Source organism: Podarcis bocagei (genome assembly GCF_964188305.1).
Source record: "Podarcis bocagei genome assembly, chromosome: 13".
Taxonomy (NCBI): Eukaryota; Metazoa; Chordata; class Lepidosauria; order Squamata; family Lacertidae; genus Podarcis; species Podarcis bocagei.
In genome coordinates, this window is record NC_138138.1 from 51,476,497 (window position 1) to 51,499,581 (window position 23,085).

At 47.8% G+C, this 23,085-nt stretch overlaps 1 protein-coding gene across 6 annotated transcripts in view; it reads left to right on the forward strand.

The window, feature by feature from the left end:
• The window catches only part of CARMIL3 (capping protein regulator and myosin 1 linker 3), a 93,698-nt gene that overhangs the window by 26,536 nt on the left and 44,077 nt on the right, over positions 1-23,085 (forward strand). For all 6 annotated transcript variants that reach the window (XM_081167677.1, XM_081167673.1, XM_081167675.1 and 3 more), the window contains exons 4-16: positions 292-351; positions 1,270-1,391; positions 5,400-5,497; positions 10,050-10,120; positions 10,799-10,872; positions 12,297-12,372; positions 13,950-14,038; positions 16,474-16,568; positions 16,674-16,760; positions 19,527-19,636; positions 20,381-20,458; positions 21,494-21,570; positions 22,089-22,193. In XM_081167677.1, the coding sequence (XP_081023803.1) occupies positions 292-351; positions 1,270-1,391; positions 5,400-5,497; positions 10,050-10,120; positions 10,799-10,872; positions 12,297-12,372; positions 13,950-14,038; positions 16,474-16,568; positions 16,674-16,760; positions 19,527-19,636; positions 20,381-20,458; positions 21,494-21,570; positions 22,089-22,193 (1,142 nt within the window). The remainder of the gene's footprint in view (positions 1-291; positions 352-1,269; positions 1,392-5,399; positions 5,498-10,049; positions 10,121-10,798; positions 10,873-12,296; positions 12,373-13,949; positions 14,039-16,473; positions 16,569-16,673; positions 16,761-19,526; positions 19,637-20,380; positions 20,459-21,493; positions 21,571-22,088; positions 22,194-23,085) is intronic.

The following is a 23,085-nucleotide window of genomic DNA, read 5'->3' on the forward strand; positions in this document are numbered from 1 at the left end:
CTCCAGAAAATCCCGGGAACTGTAGTTTATTTATTTGTTATTACATTTATATAGCCACCTTTATCTTCCAAGGATCTCTAGGCTTCTGGCTCTCCTCCTCCATATTTTGTCCTTACAGCAACCCTGAGAGGCGGTTGTTTATCCCTCAGAGAGCTACGATTCACAGCATTCTTAAAACTCCCGTTCCCAGGATTCTTTAGGGGAGGTTATGCGCTTTGAACGTGTGCCGTGGATGTGACATTCGCTTCTGTTGCGTCGCAACAAGTGACTCTTTTTTCCCCTCCCTCGCAGCTCGAATGCTCGTTCAATGTCCTGGAGATCCGAGCCTTAAACGCCCTACATCACAACCAGGTAGGAGCAGGGGGCATCTCCCGCAAAGGGGTGCTCTTACGATACGATAATCTTTGTTGTCATTGTCCCATACGGAACAACGAAATTGAAAAAATCTACACCAGACATTCAAAAACCAACAAGCCTGCTATCCCAGCTATCCCAGCCTGGTTAGCCCCCCAGAAACTCTGATAAGGTAAAGGGACCCCTGACCATTAGGTCCAGTTGTGACCGACTCTGGGGCTGCAGCGCTCATCTCGCTTTATTGGCCGAGGGAGCCGGCGTACAGCTTCCGGGTCATGTGGCCAGCATGACTAAGCCGCTTCTGGCGAACCAGAGTAGCGCATGGAAACGCCGTTTACCTTCCCGCCGGAGTTGTACCTATTGATCTCCTTGCACTTTGATGTGCTTTTGAACTGCTAGGTTGGCAGGAGCAGGGACAGAGCAACGGGAGCTCGCCCCGTCGTGGGGATTCAAACCGCTGACCTTCTGATCGGCAAGTCCTAGGCTCTGTGGTTTAACCCACAGCGCCACCCGCGTCCCTAAAAACTCTGATACCCAATAATTAAATACAATGTACTCCCACGGAGACTACCTTACACTGCATTTAAAACCAAAATCGCATTTGGGTAGAAACTGTTTCTCAGGCGGCTAGTCCTAGTCTTTATAACCTTGTACCTTCTTCCAGAAGGCAGAAGCTGAAAGAGATCATTTCCGGGGTGCGCACTATCCTGCGCCATCTCTGCAGCTTTCTTATGACACCTGGAAGCATAGATTTGATCCAAGGTGGGAAGAGTGCACCTAATTATTCTCTCCGCAGTCTTAACAACCCTGGACAGCATTGTCTTTTCCCTGACCGTGCAGCTCCCAAACCACACATGATGATGACACTGGTGTCTGTCGGGTGCTGACGACATTTTGCCTTCCTTCCACATTCAGATCCTGGTGGAGACGGAGAAGGCCAACTACAGCTTGAAATTCCCCACCCCGGAAAGCGCTGACCAGGTCACGAGGCACGTCAACACTTCCTTAGCCAAAATCTTCCCTAGCCCAGCCTCTGTGTGAGTATGAAGAAGCCGTAGGGCAGGGAGAACATTGGCTGCGGGTGGCGGGGTTGCCAAATTCTCAGCCGTTCGCTGTAACGGCGCCTTTCACGACAACCTTTGTGTGTGGGCGTGAGCAGAGGACCAAGGTGTGCTTCCGTGTTGCGGAAAACATGGAGGCGACGATGATGATGATGATGATAAACTACAGTGGTACCTCAGGTTACATACGCTTCAGGTTACAGACTCCGCTAACCCAGAAATAGTACCTCGGATTAAGAACTTTGCTTCAGGATGAGAACAGAAATCGTGCTCCGGCAGCGCGGCAGGAGCAGGAAGCCCCATTAGCTAAAGTGGTGCTTCAGGTTAAGAACAGTTTCAGGTTAAGAATGGACCTCCAGAACGAATTAAGTACTTAAGCCGAGGTACCACTGTATAGAAAAGGCCAGAATCGCACAGCACAATTCAAAGTGTTGGTGTGGACTTTTAAAGCCCTAAACGGCCTCAAAGGCCCAGTATACCCGAAGGAGCGTCTCCACCCCCATCGTTCTGCCCGGACGCTGAGGTCCAGCTCCGAGGGCCTTCTGGTGGTTCCCTCATTGCAAGAAGCAAAGCTAAAGAGAACCAGGCAGAGGGCCTTCTCGGTAGTGGCTCCCACCCTGTGGAACACCCTCCCATCAGATGCCAAAGAGATAAACAACTACCTGACATTTAGAAGACATCTGAAGGCAGACCCTGTTCAGGGAAGTTTTTAATGTGTGACATTTTAATGTATTTTTAATCTTTGTTGGAAGCCGCCCAGAGTGCCTGGGGAAACCCAGCCAGATGGGCGGGGTACAAATAATATATTATTATTATTATTATTATTATTATTATTATTATTATTATTATTATTAATTTCTTGTCTGTGTGGAACTGACTTCCCTTTCTACCGTATTTTACGCCCTATAGGACGCACCGTCCCATAAGGCGCACCTAGTTTTTTGGGGGGGAAATAAAGGGAAAAAGTTTATTTCCCCCCCAGGCGCGGGGCTGGGGCGGGGGAGGCCCAAGCTTCCCCCGACCCCAGCCCCCAAACAGGCAGCTCTCTGCAAGCCGTGGGAGGCCAGCGCTGGCTCCCGCTGCTTGCGGAGAGGTCCGCGAAGCCTGGAGACAGAGAGGGGTTGGTGCGCACCGACCCCTCTCGCTCTCCAGGCTTCAGCGAAAGCCTGCATTCGCCCCATAGGACGCACACACATTTCCCCTTCATTTTTGGAGGGGGAAAAGTGCGTCCTATAGGGCAAAAAATACGGTAAATTCTAATGTGGAATGTATAGGATTTTCACCACAGAGATGCTAAAGGCTAGACTAGCAGCCTTCCCTCGCACCCGGTACCCTTCAGACATCCAATTTCTTGAGCTTTCATCCTGATCTGCTTGTGCATAGCTTTCATTGTGCACCCAGCATTAATTCTGATTTGTTTGCAGAGTGTTTACGCAATAGCTCCATGGCTGGAGGCTGGGTGCTTCTGAAAACCAGTTGCTGGAAGCGGCAGGAGGGGGGAGTGCCGTGTTTCTGTTGCCCTCAGGTCTTGCTTGCGGGTTTTCCTTGCTTGGCCACTGCGAGAACAGGCTGCTGGACTAGATTGGCCCCTGGCCTGATCCTGCTGCCAGTCTCTTCTCATGCTTTTAGACGTCTCCCCATTAGCAATCCATAGCCCATCATTCTCCAAGCCACAAAAAGTCTTTCTCTTTTTTAAAGTGGATTTTTTAAAAAATGCTAGGGCGTGAGAGTGCTTCAGACCACTTTATATCTGCGAATCTCCAAACTCCCGAAATGCACTTGACTCCCTCTTGTGTGCCCCACAACTCCTGTTCGTTCCAGCCAGGCGCCAGGGGCTCTGGGAGTTGTAGTTCAACTTGATTTGGAGGTTAGAAGAGGTTGGCACAGAGAGAGACCACCCTGTGCCTGCTGAGAAATATAGCTTTTGACAGTGGGGTTTCTCCCCCACCCCCCAAATTGTTTTCACACTAATTGATTTCTATCTTCTGGGATTAACAACATCCTTGCAGTGGCGGAGATGGCTTGGCCCCCAAAGCCACCACCCCCCTCGTACCTATGGGACCGCCTCTCCTGGTATGTCCCACAGAGGAACTTACGGTCTTCAAACAAAAACACCTTGGAGGTCCCGGGCCACAGAGAGGTTAGGCTGGCCTCAACCAGAGCCAGGGCTTTTTCGGCCGTGGCCCCGATCTGGTGGAACGCTCTTTCACAAGAGACTAGGGCCCTGAAGGACTTGACATCTTTCCGCAGGGCCTGCAAGACAGAGATGTTCCACCAGGCCTTTGGCCAGGGCACAGTCTGACCCCCTGTCTCCTTCTGTAATCCTCATAGAACTCTAGCCCAATGGTTGCCATCAATTTGAGTTGAATTAATTTTATAAGGAAATGATTTTAGAATGTTGTACTATTTTATTGTTGTTAGCCGCCCTGAGCCCGGCTTCGGCTGGGGAGGGCGGGATATAAATAAAATTTATTATTATTTATTATTATTTATTATTATTATTATTTTGTCATGCCTCACCCTTAATCCCAGAAAGCCTGACTCTATGGTTGTTCTGGTGCCCTCCCCCCCCCCCCCATCGCTGGTGTCTCATAAGCAGAGCTCTGCTGGAACAGGTCAAAGGACCCTGTGGCGCAATGGGCAATGCATCTTGCTGTTGACCCGAAGGTTGGTTGTTCGAGCCCACCAGGGGCAGCTGTGGGCAGGATGCCTGCATTTTAGGGGGGTTGGACTAGATGACCCTTGGGGTCCCTTCCAACTTCTCAATTCTATTATTTCAAGAGTGGTGGTGGGGAAAACCTAGTCCAGTATCCTGTTATCACAGAGGCCGCAGCGCGAAGCCCAAAAACAGGACCAGCGTGAAACAGTGGCAAAGCTCTCTCCCTGCTTGCGATCCCCAGCAACTTGTAGGGCTCCATTTCCTGACCCAGACAGCTGAGTTCTCTCGCAGGGGGGTTAAAAAAACCCCTTTTTGAAAGAGTGGAAGGAGGAGGCAGGCAAACAGGTGACAAGCTGTTAGGTCGGGGCGGGCAGACGTTTGGCCCTCCGGACATTGCTGAACTACAGCTGCCGTCATCGCTGGCCATTGGCAGTGCTTGCCGGCACTCATGGGAGTTGTAGTTTGGCAACACCCGGAGGGACCAAAAAGGGTCCCCCACCGCTGCGTTAGGGAAGAGGCGACCCTCAAATTTTCAGGGGTGTGCGCATGTCCCTCGCACTTTCAGTGCAACAGTGTGGCAGAGTGGTTTATGGAGAGTAGGCCTAGGAGTTCAAATCTCTGCTCAGCTATGAATCTTTACTGGGTGACCCTGGGACAGTCACAGTTTCCCAGCCTAACTTATCTCACCGGGTTAGGATGTCCCTATTTTCATCGGAGGAATGTTGAAAGGTGTGGATATTTGTGAGGATTAAAGGGGGGAAACCATGGATACCACTTTAAGCTCCTTGGAGAATGCATGTGTGGATCAATCGATCAATAACTTGTCGTGCTCTTGTGATGCAGTATTTAGACAAGACTATCAGATCAGTTAAAGATTGGTGGCGGTGGGACTGTTACTATGATTATTTTATTGTTATGCTATCCATTGTTGTGCTTTTTTATTATAGTGGTACCTCGGTTTTTGAGCGTCTCGGAAGCCGAACGTTTTGGTTTTCGAACACCGAAAACCCGGAAGTAATTGCTTCCATTTTCGAACGTGCCTTGGAAATCGAACATGTTTTTCCACTGCATGTTTTTCAATTTTTCCAATTGAACTTGCAGCCAGCCCTTTGCGCCTCGGTTTTCAAACATTTTGGAAGTCGGACGGTCATCTGGAACGTATTACGTTCGAGAACCGAGGTACCACTGTACTATGCTCCGTAAAATGTGTGTTTAATGTCGTACACCGTTACACTGAGATCTTTTGATAAAGGGCAGTATATAAATCGAATAAACGATAACAAAATAACTCAGGCAATGCCTTCCTTCTCCTCCCCTTGTCGCAGCTGCCTCATACGCCATGGGACCGTGGAGACCCCAGAGACGCCGCGGGACATGTCCCCCAACTCTGAAAGCTCCAGCTCCACGACGCACAGCATTTGCGGTGAGGGGGGAAGATGGAGAGGCGAGGGGGGTGGGGTGGCGGCCATTGGGTGTGTGGAATGTTCCGGAACCTGCCAGGGTTTCCCTCCCGCTTCCCAGCGCCCAGAGAGGCAGGTGGTGCGATCTTCATTCACAGGAAATTATATGAAATTTTAATTACAGCCGCTGCATTATGCACTTAACCCACTGACCCGAATCCCGGAAGGGGTGTCCTGAAGAAAACACAAATTGCTTTCCTGGATCGGGCAGAAAAGTGCATTTAGCCCAGCCTTCTGTCTCCAGGGCTAGCAGCCAAATGGGCCTCGGAGGCCCACAACCCGGGCTCGGCGGTCAGAGGCATCTTCTCAAGCCTGCCTCTTAACAACGGGTAATCAAAGGTATATTGCATCAAGGCAGGCAGAGGTTTCCAGCCTTTCTGAGTCCACGGCTCCCTTGATCAACTGCATTCTTTCTGCGGCACCTCTGTGGGGCTCAGGAGCCCAGTTATGTTACCCCTTGCCTGCAGAGCTGGCAGCCTCTCACCCCTTTTCAAACGCCCTTCTCTCGGATTCCCCGCCTTGGGAGTCCTCTGGGCAGCTGCTCCTGGTCTCTGAGCTGCCTCCCATGACCCATAGATAGGTGCTTCTTCACACTGTCCCACAGGGGCCTGGGACTTGCCTGTCTACTCCCAATGTGGGTCGTATGCGACCTGGGACCCACATACCTACGGGACCGCCTCTCCTGGTATGCCCCGCGGAGGACCGTAAGGTCCACAAATGACAACACTTTGGAGGTCCCAGGTCGCAAGGTGGTTAGATTGGTCTCAACTAGGGCCAGGGCCTTTTCAGTACTGGCCCCGACTTGGTGGAACGCTCTGTCACAAGACAGAGCTGTTCCGCCTGGCCTTTGGTTTGGACTCAGTCTGACCCTTATGTCTTCCCTCCCCTTATGGTTTTGATTAATGATAATGATGATGATGATAATAATAATAATAATAATAATAATAATAATAATAATAATAATAATATTTATATCCCGCCCTCCCCAGCCAAGGCCGGGCTCAGGGCGGCTTACAAGCAATAATAAAAACAAGTTGAATGAATACAACTTAAAAACAAGATTAAAAGACAACATTAGGACATTGAAACATTAAAATGCAGCCTCATCACAGGAGGAGAAAGGGCTACTACTAAAATGAGGCTTAAATTGTATTTTAACTCATATTTTAACCCGTATTTTAATGAACTGTTTTTTCTCTTTTTCTATTGCGTTTTATTGTAATTTTATTGGGTGTTAGCCGCCCTGAGCCCGGCTCTGCCAGGGAGGGCAGGGTATAAATATTTTTTTTAAAAAAATTATTATTATTAACAGCAAGGGCTGAGGCCAGCACCTTACTCACTTTGGGAGGCAGCAGTGGGCCCTGCGAGGCCTGCATGGTGGAAAGGCGCCCCCTCAGCACTGGGCACTCAGCTCCCAGGCAGGCATTGCGCACAGCAAGCACATGAAAGGCCAGCACAGTGCCTGTCTGCCTGCCTGCCTGCCCAGCTTCCCACCTATCTGTCCATTCCCAACAGCAAGCGCTGGCAGACTGACTGGCCGGACTCCCTCACCCACTTGCCTGCTTACTCTGAGGCCGCCTCAGCACCATTTGCCTGCAGAGCTTGTAGCCAGGGCTGCAGTAGCAAACAGCTGTGCAAGCCTTTGGGGGGCAGAGACATGAGAGGGCGTCAGAGGATGGAAGGAAGGAAAGAAATTTAAAAATTAATCCAGAATGTGGCAGCCAGACTGGTGATGGGAAGTGGCCACCAAGACCATATAACACCTGAAAGACCTGCATTGGCTCCCAGGACGTTTCCGGGCACAATTCAAAGTGTTGGTGCTGACCTTGAAAGCCCTAAACGGCCTCAAAGGCCCATTATACCTGAAGGAGCGTCTCCACCCCCATCATCCAACACAGACACTGAGGTCCAGCACCGAGGGCCTTCTGGCAGTTCACTCACTGCGAGAAGTGATGTTACAGGGAACCAGGCAGAGGGCCTTCTCAGTGGTGGCGCCCGCCCTGTGGAACGCCCTCCCACCAGATGTCAAGGAAATAAACAACTATCTGACTTTTAAAAGACATCTGTTCCCTGTTTAGGGAAGTTTTTATGTTTGACGCTGTATTGTTTTTGATATTTGGTTGGAAGCTGCCCAGAGTGGCTGGGGAGACCCAGTCAGATGGGTGGGGTATAAATAATAAATTATTATAATTATTATTATAAGAGGGACAGAGGCTGGTATTGCCTGCGGCACCCTTGACTATCATTCAAGGCACCCCAGGGTGTCACAGCACACTGGTTGAGAACGATTGAAGACAGGGAAGCTCCATGTAAGTTTTTACATGAGTAGAATGTGTGCTTTTATTTAAAATGCATCTCTGGGTTATTTGTGGGGCATAGGAATTCATTCATTCCACCGCCCCGCCCCCCAATATAGTCCGGCCCCCCACAAGGTCTGAGGGACAGTGGACCGGCCTCCTGCTGAAAACGTTTGCTGACCTCTGGCCTAAGAGATTCCATTTTCTCGCTGCCTGTGACAAATAGGGGTTTGGGGGAGGTTTGGATTAAATTTGACAGTGACTCCCAAATCCCCCCCCCAACGGATGACTTCAAAAATTCTAAGGGTCTTGACGGACCACTTAAATTGTTTTTCTACCTGTGGTAGCATTTGTAATGTACTGTGCTAGGGAATTAATGCTTCTTAATCTTGTTTTTATCACTCCTTTTATTTCTCACACCCTTCATTTTATTGTATTGCGATTTCAATCCCACAGATTCCAAATTGCAATACAATAAAACCAAATGTGAGTGATAAAGATCCAATTGCAAATCAATAGGAGCCTTGAATGCGACGGGTGTGCCGCTCCCGTCTCCAAACACCAAATCCACAAACCACCTGAATGAAGTTTGTGGATTGCTGGTGGTCCACAGACCACAGCTTGGGAGGCTCTAGTCTGATAGATTTTCAAAGCTCTTCCGAGCCAGCCTTTGCCGCTGCGTCTTGTGGCTTTGAGTTCCACATTCTGTTTTACATGGGGCAAGGCTTCCTTTTGCATCTCCTGCGCAAACCAGCATGCTTGCAGCCGACCAAGATAAAGATAGCACACCAGCTATTTAACAGCAGTCGATATTGGGTGGGTGGGTAGGGGGATATATGATCCTGTGACCCACACGTGTGGGGTGAATAACCAAAGAATCGGTGGGTGTCTAGATTCAAAATGCTGGGCTTTACACACTCTTTAGCAGAAGAGGAGCCCCAGCAGCAGAATTTAAACTCACAACATTAAGCAGCAGTATCGTGGAGAACGCAGCCTCTTTAACCCCTTTCATATCCCGTTTAGTTGCATACAGCGCTCCCCATTTTCTACCCCTCCAAGCATTGATCAGACTATACCAGTTTAGTAAACTTAAAATGCTTTACTTACTAAATGTTCCAAAAGTCAGATTTGTGCATTTATCCAAGCAGTAGCAAGGAGAACACAGGCAGAATATTCTTGGGCTGAAAATACAGAAAGATATCTTCAAACACATGCTCCGACCTTGGAGAAAACGTCCTCCCTGGTGGGTGACATGGCACAGAAAGGAAGGAACAGGAAGAGAAGGCTTCACTTCCCCTCACTGGAGAAAAGGGGGTGTGACCTAGCTGAGTCTAGGAATCGGCCTCTGTGGTCTTAACCCCTTCACGCATTAACTAGCACTCGTGCCTAGTTATGGTTGACTGCAATTTCCCACACACCTTGGCTAAAGAAATGCATTTTGCAGGGAGGAAGAACCAAGAGAGGCATGAAGAGGGCGAAGGAGAAAGTAGTGTCCCGCAGGCACAGTCTCAGATTTCTTGGGGGAAACTTTGGAGAGAAGGGGACTTAGGCAGCTGTGGGAAGCTTCAGTCTCTGCAACAGCTTCATAGGACTTAACAGATGGACATAAAAACCAGTTAAGAGACTTATGCTGCAAGATTGGAAAGGCAATCCTGGTTGGATGAAAATCTGACCTGCTTACACTTGTCTGTTTCGCTTAGACATCTCTTTAGACTGCTGATATTAATGTACAAATTTAAAGCACGATGGATGAAATATTCCTATTACCCATCGGCTTTTATTGTAGTGGCTTTAATCATTATTATCATTTTACAACGACAATGATTTTCATATTTTTAAAAAAATAAAGGGAAAGGAAAACATTGGGTTGGATTCAAGTTTTCCTCACCAGGAGGGGAGAACCATGTACGCCACCTTTTTTTGCTCCTTGGAGAAAAAAGGTGAAATGGGAATGCAAGATACAAACAAGTTGGCCGTGTCGATTCATTTCTGTGGGTCTTCTCTGAGTAGGACTTACGCCAGACGTTCGGGTTGTATTCCACTGGCTTTTCCTCAGAGCACACCCACCAGAGTGAACAGCCGTGGTGAATTCAGGCCTGTGAATTCCAGTAGGTCTACTTGGAGTAACAGTTAGCTGAAAGATGAGAATGTTTACAAGAACGAGGCCTTCGTATGGAGGATCCTGAGCGATCATATGCGCCCTTTTGCTTTTCCTCAGGAGGCTTTTCGGAAACCTACGCGGCTCTCTGCGACTACAATGGACACTCTTGCCGCGAGGAGGTGCAGTGGGTAAGTCGGTGGACCCGATTCGGAGGTGCCCTCTCGGATAACCTTGAGCAGAGAGACCCCCTTCGCCAGAGCAAGGGGGTTAGCGATTGTATCCTGAAAAAGAAACCGCCAGGAAAGTAGCAATTGCTCAGGATGTGGCTGCTTTGCGGCTTTCTCACCTCCTTGCTCGCCACAAGGCCTTTTAGGTGGAGCAACTCGCAGGGGGTGGCGGTCCCCACCCCTTCCGCCTCGCCCAGGGGTTTGGTGCAAATTGAGGCACCTTCGCTCGGTTTCCGAAACCCTCGTTTCCTGCTCTTCTGCTCAGAAACAACAGTCAGTGATGATGGCAGCCTTGGGAAAATATGTGTGTGGGTTTTTTTGGGGGGGGGTTGTAGCGGGAAGTTTGGGCTGGAAATAGAGAACCTGGGGGGTGGAGAAGATCTGGCAGCAGAATGGTTTCATGTGTGTTTTGTGGGTGTATGAAGATGGATATATTATCTTGGTTTTTGTGGTGGGTTTACCTCTTCCTCCATTCAAAACTCTGAAACTCACTGAGCCTTACCTCACAGGATTGTTGTGGGGGGACAGGACAGGAGGAGAAAACCTTCTTATGTTGCCCCGAGCTCCTTAAGGGAAACTATATTAATCATCAACTGATTTCTTTTCTTTCTGGCTACCTTCTTATCCCTCGCGCTGTAGGACGTTGACACAATTTACCATTCCGAAGACAACCGGGAATTCAACCTCCTCGATTTCTGTCACCTGGAAAGCCGGTGAGGAGAAGCCACGTAAAACCATCTCTGTTAATAATAATAATAATAATAATAATAATAATAATAATAATAATATATTATTTCTACCCCGTCCATCTGGTTGGGTTTCCTCAGCCACTCTGGGCGGCTTTGAACATTAAAAACTCGCTTCCCCCTACCCTACCCTGGTCCACTCTCCATGTAACCCCACAGACCTCAAATCCATCCTCAAACTGCTATGCGCTCACTAGGTGACCTTAGGCAAGTGCCTCAGTCTCTCCCCCTTCTATCTGCAGTATGGGTCTAATAGTGCCGGCCTACCTTGGAAGGCTGTTGTGAAGATTTCCTTGTGAAGCACCCAGGTCACCCACACCATACATTTAAAGTACACGGCTTCCCCCAGAGAATTCTGGGAGCTCTGGTTTGTGGAGGGTGCTGGGAATTGTAGCTTGGGCCAGGGGCAAACTGCAGTTCCCAGGCTTCCCCTGAGGGGAAGCGATGTGCGTTAAGTGTACAGCCAGTGCCGGATTTATGTATAAGCTAAACAAACTATAGCTTAGGGGCCCCCCTCTCTTGAGGGCCCCCAAAAAATTAAAAGGAAAAAAACCCTGGATCTACATTTCCAAAATACAAGATAAAACACAAATACAGTGGTGCCCCGCAAGACGAATGCCTCGCAAGACGGAAAACTCGCTAGACGAAAGAGTTTTCCGTTTTGGAGGTGCTTCCCAAAACGAATCTCCTATGGGCTTGCTTCGCAAGACGAAAATGTTTTGCGAGTTCCTGCGGTTTTTTCCCCCTCCCCCCTTTTTCTAAGCCGCTAAGCTGATCTGATAAGCCGATAAGCCGCTAATAGCGCTAATCCATCAATGGGCTTGCTTCGCAAGACGAAAAAACCGCTAGACGAAGAGAATCACAGAACGGATTCTTTTCATCTTGCGAGGCACCACTGTAAAATGGCTTTAGATACCTATTAGGTCCATAAGTATAGCATATATTCAACACAAACAACAGCAACAATTTGTTGTCGACAAAGGACAACTGGACATATAAAGGGACCCATTACCTTCAGTAGCTGAGGGCCTCATCAAACCTAAATCCGGCCCTGTTGGGCCAACATAATTAACAGGGCACTGAAATATTACAGAGGTCGAAACAAAACATTGCTAAGGGAAGTCGGATATAAAACACGCATTTCAAACGGCACAATTAGCAAGAGAATAAAATCAGAAGAGAAGGTATCTGCTGCCGTCGCCGATGGTGGTTCATGGTGGGCAGAAACGGCTGCAGAAGCTCAGGCCCCGCGACTTGAGTCTGCACTGAGAGGCAGCCAAGATTGGCTCAGCAGCCTTAGCTTTTTGCAGCTGGAGTCAGTCCAGGCAAGGATTTGCCACTCCCTCCCCTAATCCCATTTCCCTCTCCCCCCTTTCTGCTTCTCCTCGCAGGGACTTGGCTCTGATCGTGGCTGCTTTGGCATACAACCAGTGGTTCACCAAACTCTACTGCAAGGACTTGCGGCTGGTAGGTCTCCCAAACTGCGGGCAGGCGGCTGGGTGCTGATTGGGTCTGGAGGCAAGGAGGCTACCATTAGGTGGCACCAGAGCCCACGACCGGCAGAGCCAAGTAATTCAAGTTTGGTCCTCCTCTCTGCCGAGTCCTGCAAAGGCCACTCTTGAGACGAAGGAGGAGGAATTCTGACAGCCAGTGACAACCCCTGGACTGGTTTTTAAGCAGGAAGGCAAGTCGGGGGCTGGCCGACAGCAGCGCAGTGTAGTGGTTAGCGTGCCAGACTAGGATCTGGGAGAGACCAGGGTTCAATTTCCCGCTCGGCCCATGAAGCTCACTACTGGGTCACTCTCACTGCCTCTCAGCCTAAGGTAAAGGTAAAGTGACCCCTGACCATTAGGTCCAATCGTGGCCAACTCTGAGGTTGTGGCGCTCATCTCGCTTTACTGGCTGAGGGAGCCGGCGTACAGCTTCTGGGTCATGTGGCCAGCATGACTAAGCCGCTTCTGGCGAACCAGAGCAGCACACGGAAATGCCGTTTACCTTCCCGCCGGAGCAGTACCTATTGATCTACTTGCACTTTGACGTGCTTTTGAACTGCTAGGTTGGCAGGAGCAGGGACAGAGCAATGGGAGCTCACCCGGTTGCGGGGATTCGAACTGCTGACCTTCTGATTGGCAAGCCCTAGGCTCTGTGGTTTAACCCACAGCGCCACCCGCGTCCCTGCCTCTCAGCCTAGCCTACCTTGAAAGGCTGTTGTGGGAATTTAAATGAGCAGGGAGAACTTGTGTACACCACTTTGAGCTCCTTGGAGGGAGAAAGGTGGGGTAAAATGCAGTAAAATAAAAATAAATTTTAAAAAGAATGATCCAAGTGGGTGCGCGGAACAAAGAATTTCCTTCAATCTTAGAATAACCCACACCTGGGATTTTTGCTCCTCCGCCAGTCTTAGAGGCACAGGTGCCGGTTCAGAGGAATGGCTGCCAGCTTTGGCAATAACAATAGTAATAATAATAATTTAATATGTGTACCTGCCCATCTAGCCGGGTTTCTGCCGCCACTCTGGGCGACTTCCAACAGAAGGCATCAGCGATGCTCGGTCTAGGTTTGCCCTTAGCGTCGCCTCCCACCGTTAACTCCCTTATAATAATAAGGAATAAGAATAATAGTAATAATAATAATAATTTGATACAGTGGTACCTTGGGTTAAGTATTTAATTCGTTCCGGAGGTCCGTTCTTAACCTGAAACTGTTCTTAACCTGAAGCACCACTTTAGCTAATGGGGCCTCCTGCTGCCGCCGCGCCACCGGAGCACGATTTCTGTTCTCATCCTGAAGCAAAGTTCTTAACCTGAAGCACTATTTCTGGGTTAGCGGAGTCTGTAACCTGAAGCGTATGTAACCCGAGGTACCACTGTATGTGTACCTGCCCATCTAGCTGAGTTTCTGCCACCACCCTGGGCGGCTTACAACAGAAGGCAGCAGCGATGCTCGGTCCAGGTTTGCCCTCCCGCCGTTTACTCCCTTCCCACCCCGTTCAAAGCACCCACCAAAACCTTCCCTGGCACCCACACCTCTTCTTTCCTCCCTAGGGCTCCGAGGTCGCTGAACAGGTTCTTCACACGGTGAGCAAATCCCACCACCTAGAGGAGCTGGTGCTGGACAATGCGGGGTTAAAAACGTGAGGCATTGCTAGATTCACCTTTGCGCCGCTGCATGCGGATTGGGGGCGGGGGAGAGAGAGTCTTCCGGTTTCCGTAGGTTCCTTTCGGCCGGGGCCAAGCCAAGTTCGGGTCCAATTTTTGCGGTGTGCACCTTCAGCACTGGACTTTCTGCACATTGCTGTACTTTCAGTCGCAGAGAGCCTATTGCTATTTATATTGTTATTTCATTGCTTGCAGTCTGCACCAGTGGGAGGGGCTTGGTGGAATGGGAGGGGCTTAGTGGAATGGGAGGGGCTTGGTGGAATGGGAGTGGCTTAGTGGAATGGGAGTGGCTTGGTGGAATGGGAGGGGCTTGGTGGAATGGGAGGGGCTTGTGGATGGTATCCCCTGACGTTTCCTGTTCTGGGCACGTAATGCAGGTCTTTCTGTACCTGCGCATGCACACCTTTTCAAAGAAATATTCATAAATCCCAGTAATGTCATTTTAAGGTTGCAGGTTTTTCTCCCAATATGGGGCAGCTGCGTATTCCCGCAGCACAGCGAGTTGGACTAAATGATCCTCAGGGTCCCTTCCAACTCTGCAATCCCACAATTCTTTGAATACTCTGGGGTTTCGCTGCATTGCCGCAATAAAAACATACCACCTTGCAAAGGTGTGTACACCCTAAAAGATGGGTTTAAGGGGAAAAAACAACCTGTAAAATGAATATCAGTTGAGTATACAAGCGCATATACTAGCAGCCTTGTTTACCATGGTTTGGAATGGGCAAAATTGAAGTTTATTCTGGTTTCCTTGCGAGGGGAGATAGTGATTTCTTTCTTTTTGAAAAAAAAGAAAACAGTACTGAGACCTTGTGGAAGGGTGATATTCACCTGACTTAAGACTTCCACTATCATCTGTCTATCTATCTATCTATCTATCTATCTATCTATCTATCTATCCATCCATCCATCCATCCATCCATCCATCCACACCAGGCATAGGCAAACTCCGGCCCTCCAGATGTTTGGGACTACAACTCCCATCATCCGTGACCACTGGTCCTGTTAGCTAGGGATGATGGGAGTTGTAGTCCCAAAACATTGAGAGGGCCAAGTTTGCCTATGCCTGATACACACACACACACACACACACACACACACACACACACACACACACCCAGCTGTACCTCAGGGTCATGGGTTTGAGCCTCACATGGGGCAAAAGATTTCTGCATTGCAGGGGGTTGGACTAGATGACCCCTTGGGTCCCTTCCAGCTCTGCAGTTCTATGGTTCTGATTCTATGTGTGACTCCCTTCTAAACATGCTGAGATTCAAGCGCATCTTCCACATGTGGCTGTGAGTGTCAGTTGATTCCCCCGGGCTGCTGTGAAATAATATGGCAAGAGAGCTTTTTTTTTTTTTTAAAGCCTGAAGGCAGCAATTCAAATTTTATTTATTATTTTCATTTTTATGCATTTCAATAATTTTGCAATCATTTTAACATTTTGAAACTTGACTTCCTTCCCTTTCTTTCTGCGGTTCCTTAAATTATTTTTTTTTAATATTTTCTGCATATTCCAAATTAACTTACCGTATTTTTCGCTCCATAAGACTCACCTGACCATAAGACGCACCTAGTTTTTAGAAGAGAAAAAAACATTCTACTTTAAATATATACACATATAAAATGGTATGTTATTGCAATAATCCTGCCAATGTTCTTATCTGTATACCATTTGTTTGTAAATATTCGATAAACCATTTCCATTCTTTTATAAAAAGTTTGTTATCTTGATTTCTGGTATTTTTCGCCAATTCTATACAGTTTGGGTAGTTTTGTCCCTATAATTCCCAAAAGGAAAGCTTCTTTTTTACAAATGTTATTTTAAGCATATTTTTCAATTCATTATATATCATTGAAGTATATTGTGGCGAGCGCATCATTCCTTCTTGCGGCTGCCAGCTTCCGACACCATAATGATCAACTGACATTTTGTGTTTGTTTTGAGTACAGTGGTACCTCTGGTTACATACTTAATTCGTTCCGGAGGGCCGTTCTTAACCTGAAACTGTTCTTAACCTGAAGCACCACTTTAGCTAATGGGGCCTCCTGCTGCTGCCGTGCCGCCGGAGCACGATTTCTGTTCTCATCCTCAAGCAAAGTTCTTAACCCGAGGTAATATTTCTGGGTTAGCAGAGTCTGTAACCTGAAGTGTATGTAACCTGAAGCGTATGTAACCCGAGGTACCACTGTACAGGATTATGAGTAAGATAGAAAACATGCTTTGTTTCAATTAATTTGCACAAGGGTGTGTATGAACAAATGCAACCATCTTAATTATGAAAGGAGATCTCACTCCTGTCCCATCTTGGCCCTGCGACCCTTGATTCATTCCAGCTTCCCCTGTGACTTCCCTACTGGGGAGCTTTCCTCTCACTTGTTTTCATCTCTCTGGGTGCATTTGCAGAGATTTCGCCCTGAAACTGGCCTGCGTCCTGGCGGAGAACCCAAACGCCGTCCTCCATGCCCTCACCCTCTCCCACAACCCCTTGGAGGACAAAGGTGAGGAGGGATCCTAAACCAACAAGGCCTTTGGGGGTAAAAAAAAAAGCTTCTCTGCTCGTTGCTCATCTTTGCCCCACTTTGCTTCTCGTCCCCCTTGAACAGGTCTCAGCGCCTTGAGCCAGCAACTTCTGTGTTTCCCCAAAGGCCTCAGCAAACTTTGCCTTTCCAAGACCAGCATCACTGCTAAAGGTACGCTTGGCAGGGGTGGGCAAGCTCATAGTTGTCAACCGTCCCTTATTTGGCGGGAAAGTCCCTTATCCCAGCGCTGTGTCCCGCTGCTGTCCCTTACTGATGATGTCCCTTAAATTTCCCGGGTTTCAAAGGAAGCAGCTCCTCTCCCTCCCTCCCTGCCGGCCAGGGAGGAGGGAGGCTCCAACTGTGTTGCTTGGCTGTGTTGCTCACCCAATAAGGAGTCTGAGAACGACTGGGGGGTGGAGCTCGCATGCCTTGTGCCGATCAAATCGGCTGCATTGCCTGGGGACTCGCCTTTGCTCAGCGCTTCCCAGCGGAGAGGTGACGGTGGTTTCCCTTGCTGCATCCCCTTTGCCGGGTTGCTGCGCTGTGGGAACCACCGCTTGAGGCTTTGTTTGGCTGCTGGCTGGGGTTTCCTCCTTTGGCTCGGAGGGCTCAGAAGTTGAACATACCTGTGCCCAGAAAATCCCTTATTTTGGCTGCTGATCCCTTTTTTTTAAGGCTGCTGGTCCCTTATTTTCAAATCTGTAAGTTGACAGCCATGGGCAAGCTAGAGAGTCCATACATCCAGAATTTCCCATACATATCTGTGGGAATGTTCAGGGTGGCAGGAGAGGATATATTGTTTATTAATATCCTTCCTAACGTGCGCTAGCATGTTCCTTTACTTAGCAGAGTTACATTCCCCCTTTTTACATGCACAGCAGATAGCTGGTTGCAGGCTCGTACAAGCCTCTCGCTATTATACAATTCAGTCCGTCTCAGATTGAGTTGTACGTTCCTGGCAAGTTGCCTTGAATCCCTCTTAAAAGAATAACGACGCCACAATCTTATGCAAAGTCAATAAAAGAAGTTTACTTACATGAGTTCACAGTTGGATTCCTGAAGGCAGACTTAGTTACAAATATGTACATGTGGATCTACCCCATATGGGGGAATAATCCCAGTGCTTCTGCTAGCAAAGCAGTCCTAGCTAAAAGCTGGTCAAATGAAGAAGGAAGTCAAAAAAGGCAAACGTTGCTGCGTGACTCGTCCTTTTGTTACCTGGACAGGTTAGGCCATGGCCACCTTCTATCACATGCAAAAGGAAGGATGTTCCAGCCAGGAGGAGCAGGAAGTTTCGACTGGCCGAACCAAACTTTCCCTCGCATGTCTCCTCTAGCATTACGTGTCCAGAGGAGGGCAACCAAAATGGTCAAAGGCCTGGAAACGATGCCTTATGAGGAACGGCTAAGGGAGCTGGGCATGTTTAGCCTGGAGAAGAGGAGGTTAAGGGGTGATATGATAGCCATGTTCAAATATATAAAAGGATGTCACATAGAGGAGGGAGAAAGGTTGTTTTCTGCTGCAACAGAGAAGCGGACACGGAGCAATGGATCCAAACTACAAGAAAGAAGATTCCACCTAAACATTAGGAAGAACTTCCTGACAGTAAGAGCTGTTTGACAGTGGAATTTGCTGCCAAGGAGTGTGGTGGAGTCTCCTACTTTGGAGGTCTTTAAGCAGAGGCTTGACAACCATATGTCAGGAGTGCTCTGATGGGGTTTCCTGCTTGGCAGGGGGTTGGACTCGATGGCCCTTGTGGTCTCTTCCAACTCTAGGATTCTATGATTCTATGATTCTATTCTATGATTCAAGGAATGTTGTACTTGACTGCCTCTCATGGATCGCATCCCACAATATCTGGGATTCATCTGTCAGAAATTGCAGAAATTACAAAATCGGTGAAGATGTCTGGGAAAACACGGACATATGGCAACCTTTGTTGGAAGAACTGGGTTTTTTGGGGGGAACTTCCTAAAAAATGGCTCAAAAGCTTGTGTGCCTGGATTTTCACTTTTTGAAATGTGGCAAGCTCAGTGGGCAGAGTGGGCACAGGAAAAAAGGAGCGTTCACAGCACTTTTGGTCCAGTTTGCATTTAAAGGCCGCCTCAGGCGGTTCCTATATTATTATTAGCTGCAGTATTTAGTAGATTGACGCATTAAGTCAAAATTAATTTGTTTGTGTATTTGTTCTATTATGTTTTTGACATTTACCAGCTGCCTCATGACCAAAAAAAAACCAAAGAAGATTTATCTGACCTGGGGAGAGGCTTCACCAGTTGGTTTTCTGCCTGTCATGCAGCTGGCAGGCAGAGGCAATGTGAGGCAAACTGAGCCAGGGACCTAGAGCACAGGCACCTCAGTCAACATGGCCCTTGGAATGAGGCATGATGGGAGTTGTAGTCCTGTAACATCTGGAGGCCCAGAGGCCTAGGGCTGTGCAGTCCCAGGAATGTTTACTCATAAGTAAGCTGCACTGAATTCCCCAATAAGACTGACTCACAATTAGGGGTGGGGGACAAATTAAACTCATTTCTTATTTAAGGATAAACCTAATTTGCACTTTGCGAAATAATATGCAAACCGAAATTTAGCCATCCTTCAAAAATTGGCTTATCTCTGAATTTTGCAGTGGAGCTCTTTGGCCGAATAATTTGTACCCAAAAAATATATGCATAGACATGAGGTAAAATGATCACAAAAATGCATATATTGTGAAGATAGCATTTATATGGGGTGTATTAGGCAAAATTGTGTACAAGGAACAGGTTTATAAGGAGAAATTCAGACTCAAATACTGAGGAATGTTGATAAGGTTTATTTTTTTTTAAGTAATAATCGCGAACCACTTCCCTCACGAGTTGTGAATGGGGGAAGTGTCCAAAGAGCTACATAAATTGAACGGCAGTGACAGTTTGTGGGCCTGTTTTCCTTTCCCAGGACTCGCCATTCTGTGCCAGACCTTTGGAGCCAACCCAGCCTTCACCAGCTCCCTCCGCCATCTTGACCTGAGCAAAAACCCAGGGTTACTGGGGACGGAGGAGGCGAATGTGAGTGACTCCGGCTTGCAACTTTTGCGGTGACGCAATTGTGGTGCATTTGTATTGGACGGCCACACATAGCTCTGCTTTCCCAGTTGTTTCCTCAGTGTTATCACCCTGGCTACATTTGCACGATACATTTAGTGCGCTATGATACTGCTTTAAGCAGTCCTAGGTGTCCCCCAAAGCATTCTGGGAGCTGTAGTCCAGTGAAGGGGCTGAGAGTTGTTTGGAGACATCTATTCCCCTCACAGTACTACGATTCCCAGAGTTCCCTGGGAAGAGAGCGACTGTTAAGACGCTCTGAGAATTGTAACTCTGCGAGGGGAATAGGCATTTCCTCACAACTCTTGGCCCCCTTAAACTACAGCTTCCGGGATGCTTTGGGGGAAGAAAGATTGATAGATAAAAATCTTTGTTTGCGTCAGCCGCAAGCCATAGCAAAGGAATCAAATACAGCAAAATACCGATATAGCTAGATGGCTGGCTATACAAAATACAGTGGTACCTTGGTTTACAACCATAATCTGTTCCAGAGGTCCAGTTGTAAACCAAAACAGGTTGTAACCCAAGGCGCGTTTTCGCCAATGGGGCCTCCAAAAAAAAGGGGGGGGGTTGTAATCCAAAAAAATGGATTGTAATCCAAAAAAAGGGACACACACTTCCGGGTTTGACATGGTTGTTCTGCCTGGTGTCACCACCGCTCCACGTGCTTCGTCCCCTCTCACCCCTTTCCTTTCCCCTCTTTTTTAGGGCTTCTATTCCTTCCTGGCCCAGCCCAACGCACTGGTTCACCTGGACCTCTCGTCCACAGACTGCGCCGTGGATGCCGTAAGGTTTTAAGAGAGCCGCAGACTCCGGGGGCGGGGGGGGGGCGGGGGCAAGGGTGACGTGGAAAGCCTGCCGGGTTACGAGGTGCCGATGCGGGAAAGAGGGATAGCCCCAGCCATTTGGCGACCGGGATAATTACTCACTCCTCCTCCTCTTGGGTGTCCTTAAAAAAAAAAATTAGTTTTTTTAACATATCATTTCCAACATTCATATAACATAATTTCTTATCTTATACAATATTTTTGACTTCCGTCAACTCCTCTGATGGTTTTCCGTTTTTATCACTTGTTCTGCATTTCTTAATTTCTCTATTACTCTTAAATATCATTAACTAATAATTCTCCTCATAGTCCTTCTTGCAATATTTCAAAGAATCCTCCTTACAAAACTTCTTGCAATCCTACTGGCGTAGTCTGTTCATTACCATTACTTTTCAAATAGTTTGTATATTTACTCCGGTCTTCTAAGAATCTCTGGTCCCGCAGGTTTCGAATCCTTCCTGTTAATTTATCTAACTCTGCATAGTCCATCAGTTTCATTCTCCATTCTTCTTTCGTCGGTAATTCTTCTTGTTTCCATTTTTGTGCCAATAATATTCTTGCTTCCGTCATTGCACATAAAAACAGCTTACAATCCTGTCTATTTATCATCTCCTACAATGCCGAGTAAAAATGCTTCCTCCTTTTGGGTGTCTGTCTATCTTGTCAGTGTCTGTCTTGTCAGTGTCTTGTCAGTCAGTGTCTGTTTGGGTGTCTGTCTATCTTGTCAGAGAGCCAACGTGGTGTAGTGGTTAAGAGCGGTGGACTCGTAATCTGGTGAACCGGGTTCGATTCCCCACTCCTCCACCTGCAGCTGCTGGGTGACCTTGGGCTAGTCACACTTCTCTGTAGTCTCTCAGCCCCACTCACAGAGTGTTTGTTGTGGGGGAGGAAGGGAAAGGAGAATATTAGCCGCTTTGAGACTCCTGCGGGTAGTGATAAAGCGGGATATCAAATCCAAACTCTTCTTCTTCTTGTTGTCTATCTGTCCCCATAGCTCTTTGGGGCGCTGTTGCACGGCTGCTGCCCACGGCTTAGCTACCTCAACCTGGCACGGAACACCTTCTCCCACAGGTAAGGAACTCCCTTCGTCTCTCTACCCTCTTTCCGGGAGACCCTCCGGTCGGATCAACTTCTGGATGCTCAGAGCGGCGGTGGCGGGGTGGGGGTAGGGTAAATGGCTTCTCTGATGGCCTTTGACTTGGAATTAATTTGATTCCCTCCCCCTCTTTCTTTCTTCCTTTCCCCTTCAGTGATAGAACTCCTATTTGGGGACTTCCCTGGCTTTTTTCTGTCCCACGTAGGACCAGTCTGGATAGTTAGCTTTGGTGAAGACTTGACATTTTCATCCCCCAAAAAGTTTTTGATTGGAGTTTCCACTGAAATGAGGCTGTGTTTTAATGTTTCAATGTTGTCTTTTAATCTTGTTTTTAAGTTGTATTTCAATCAATTGTTTTTATATCGGGTGTTAGCCGCCCTGAGCTCAGTCTTGGCTGGGGAGGGCGGGATATAAATAAAATTTATTATTATTATTATTATTATTATTATTATTATTATTATTATTATTATTATTCCTCTGTCTCCCTCTGCAGGAAAGGAAAGGGACTGCAGCCATCTCTCAAGCAGTTTTTCTGCAGTGCCTATTCCCTCACCTATGTGAACCTGTCAGGCATCAAAATGCCCGTGGAGGCATTAAGGTGAGCACCCGCCACTCGCCCCCCCTGCACCCTGTTGCTCCAAAAACACTGTGCATGTGCACATTAAGACACTATTACGCTGTTAGGTTTTCCAGCTGGCCACTTTGAGCGGGTTGCCGGGTCTCTGGAACACAGAAAGACCCCTTAAGGTTGACAATAGCAATAATTTTCTTTGTATCCTGCCCTCCCCGGCCAAAGCCGGGCTCAGAGCAGCTAACATAATAAAAATCAGACAATATGCATAAAATACAATATATAATATGCAAGTGAAATAACATTCAACATTCATTAAAATGATATAGAATATTAAATATGGCAAATCAAAATGGAGGATTTTGCAACACTGAACAAGATCTCTTTGATTTTATGAGTGAAGCAAGAAGGAAAACGTATTATAGGATTCAAACAAGAATGAGCTTCTTTTTTGAGTCGGACCTTTTGGTCTGTCTATCTCAGCATTTCATACACTGACTGGCAACAGGCGCCCAGGGTTTCAGACAGGGGATGTTCCCAGCTCCTGGAACTTGTCTGCGTGCAAAGCTCTATCCCTGAGGTGTCTTTGAGACTCATGAGATGGGGTGTAGTGACCTCAGGCCAAGGGGGACCTCATGATGTCATGGGGCAAAACCCTAATACATGGAATGTGGTCCAGTAGTAAGGACAATGACATCATCATCATCATAATCATCATCATCATCATCATTATTATTATTTCTGTACCCTGCTTAGCTGACTGGTTTGCCCAAGCCACTCTGGCCAGCGTCCAACAAAATATAAAAACACAGTAAGACATACACCTGACATTAAAAACATCCCTGTTTAGGGCTGCCTTCAGATGTCTTCTGAAAGTCAGGTAGTTGTTTATTTCCTTGATGGGAGGGCGTTCCATAGG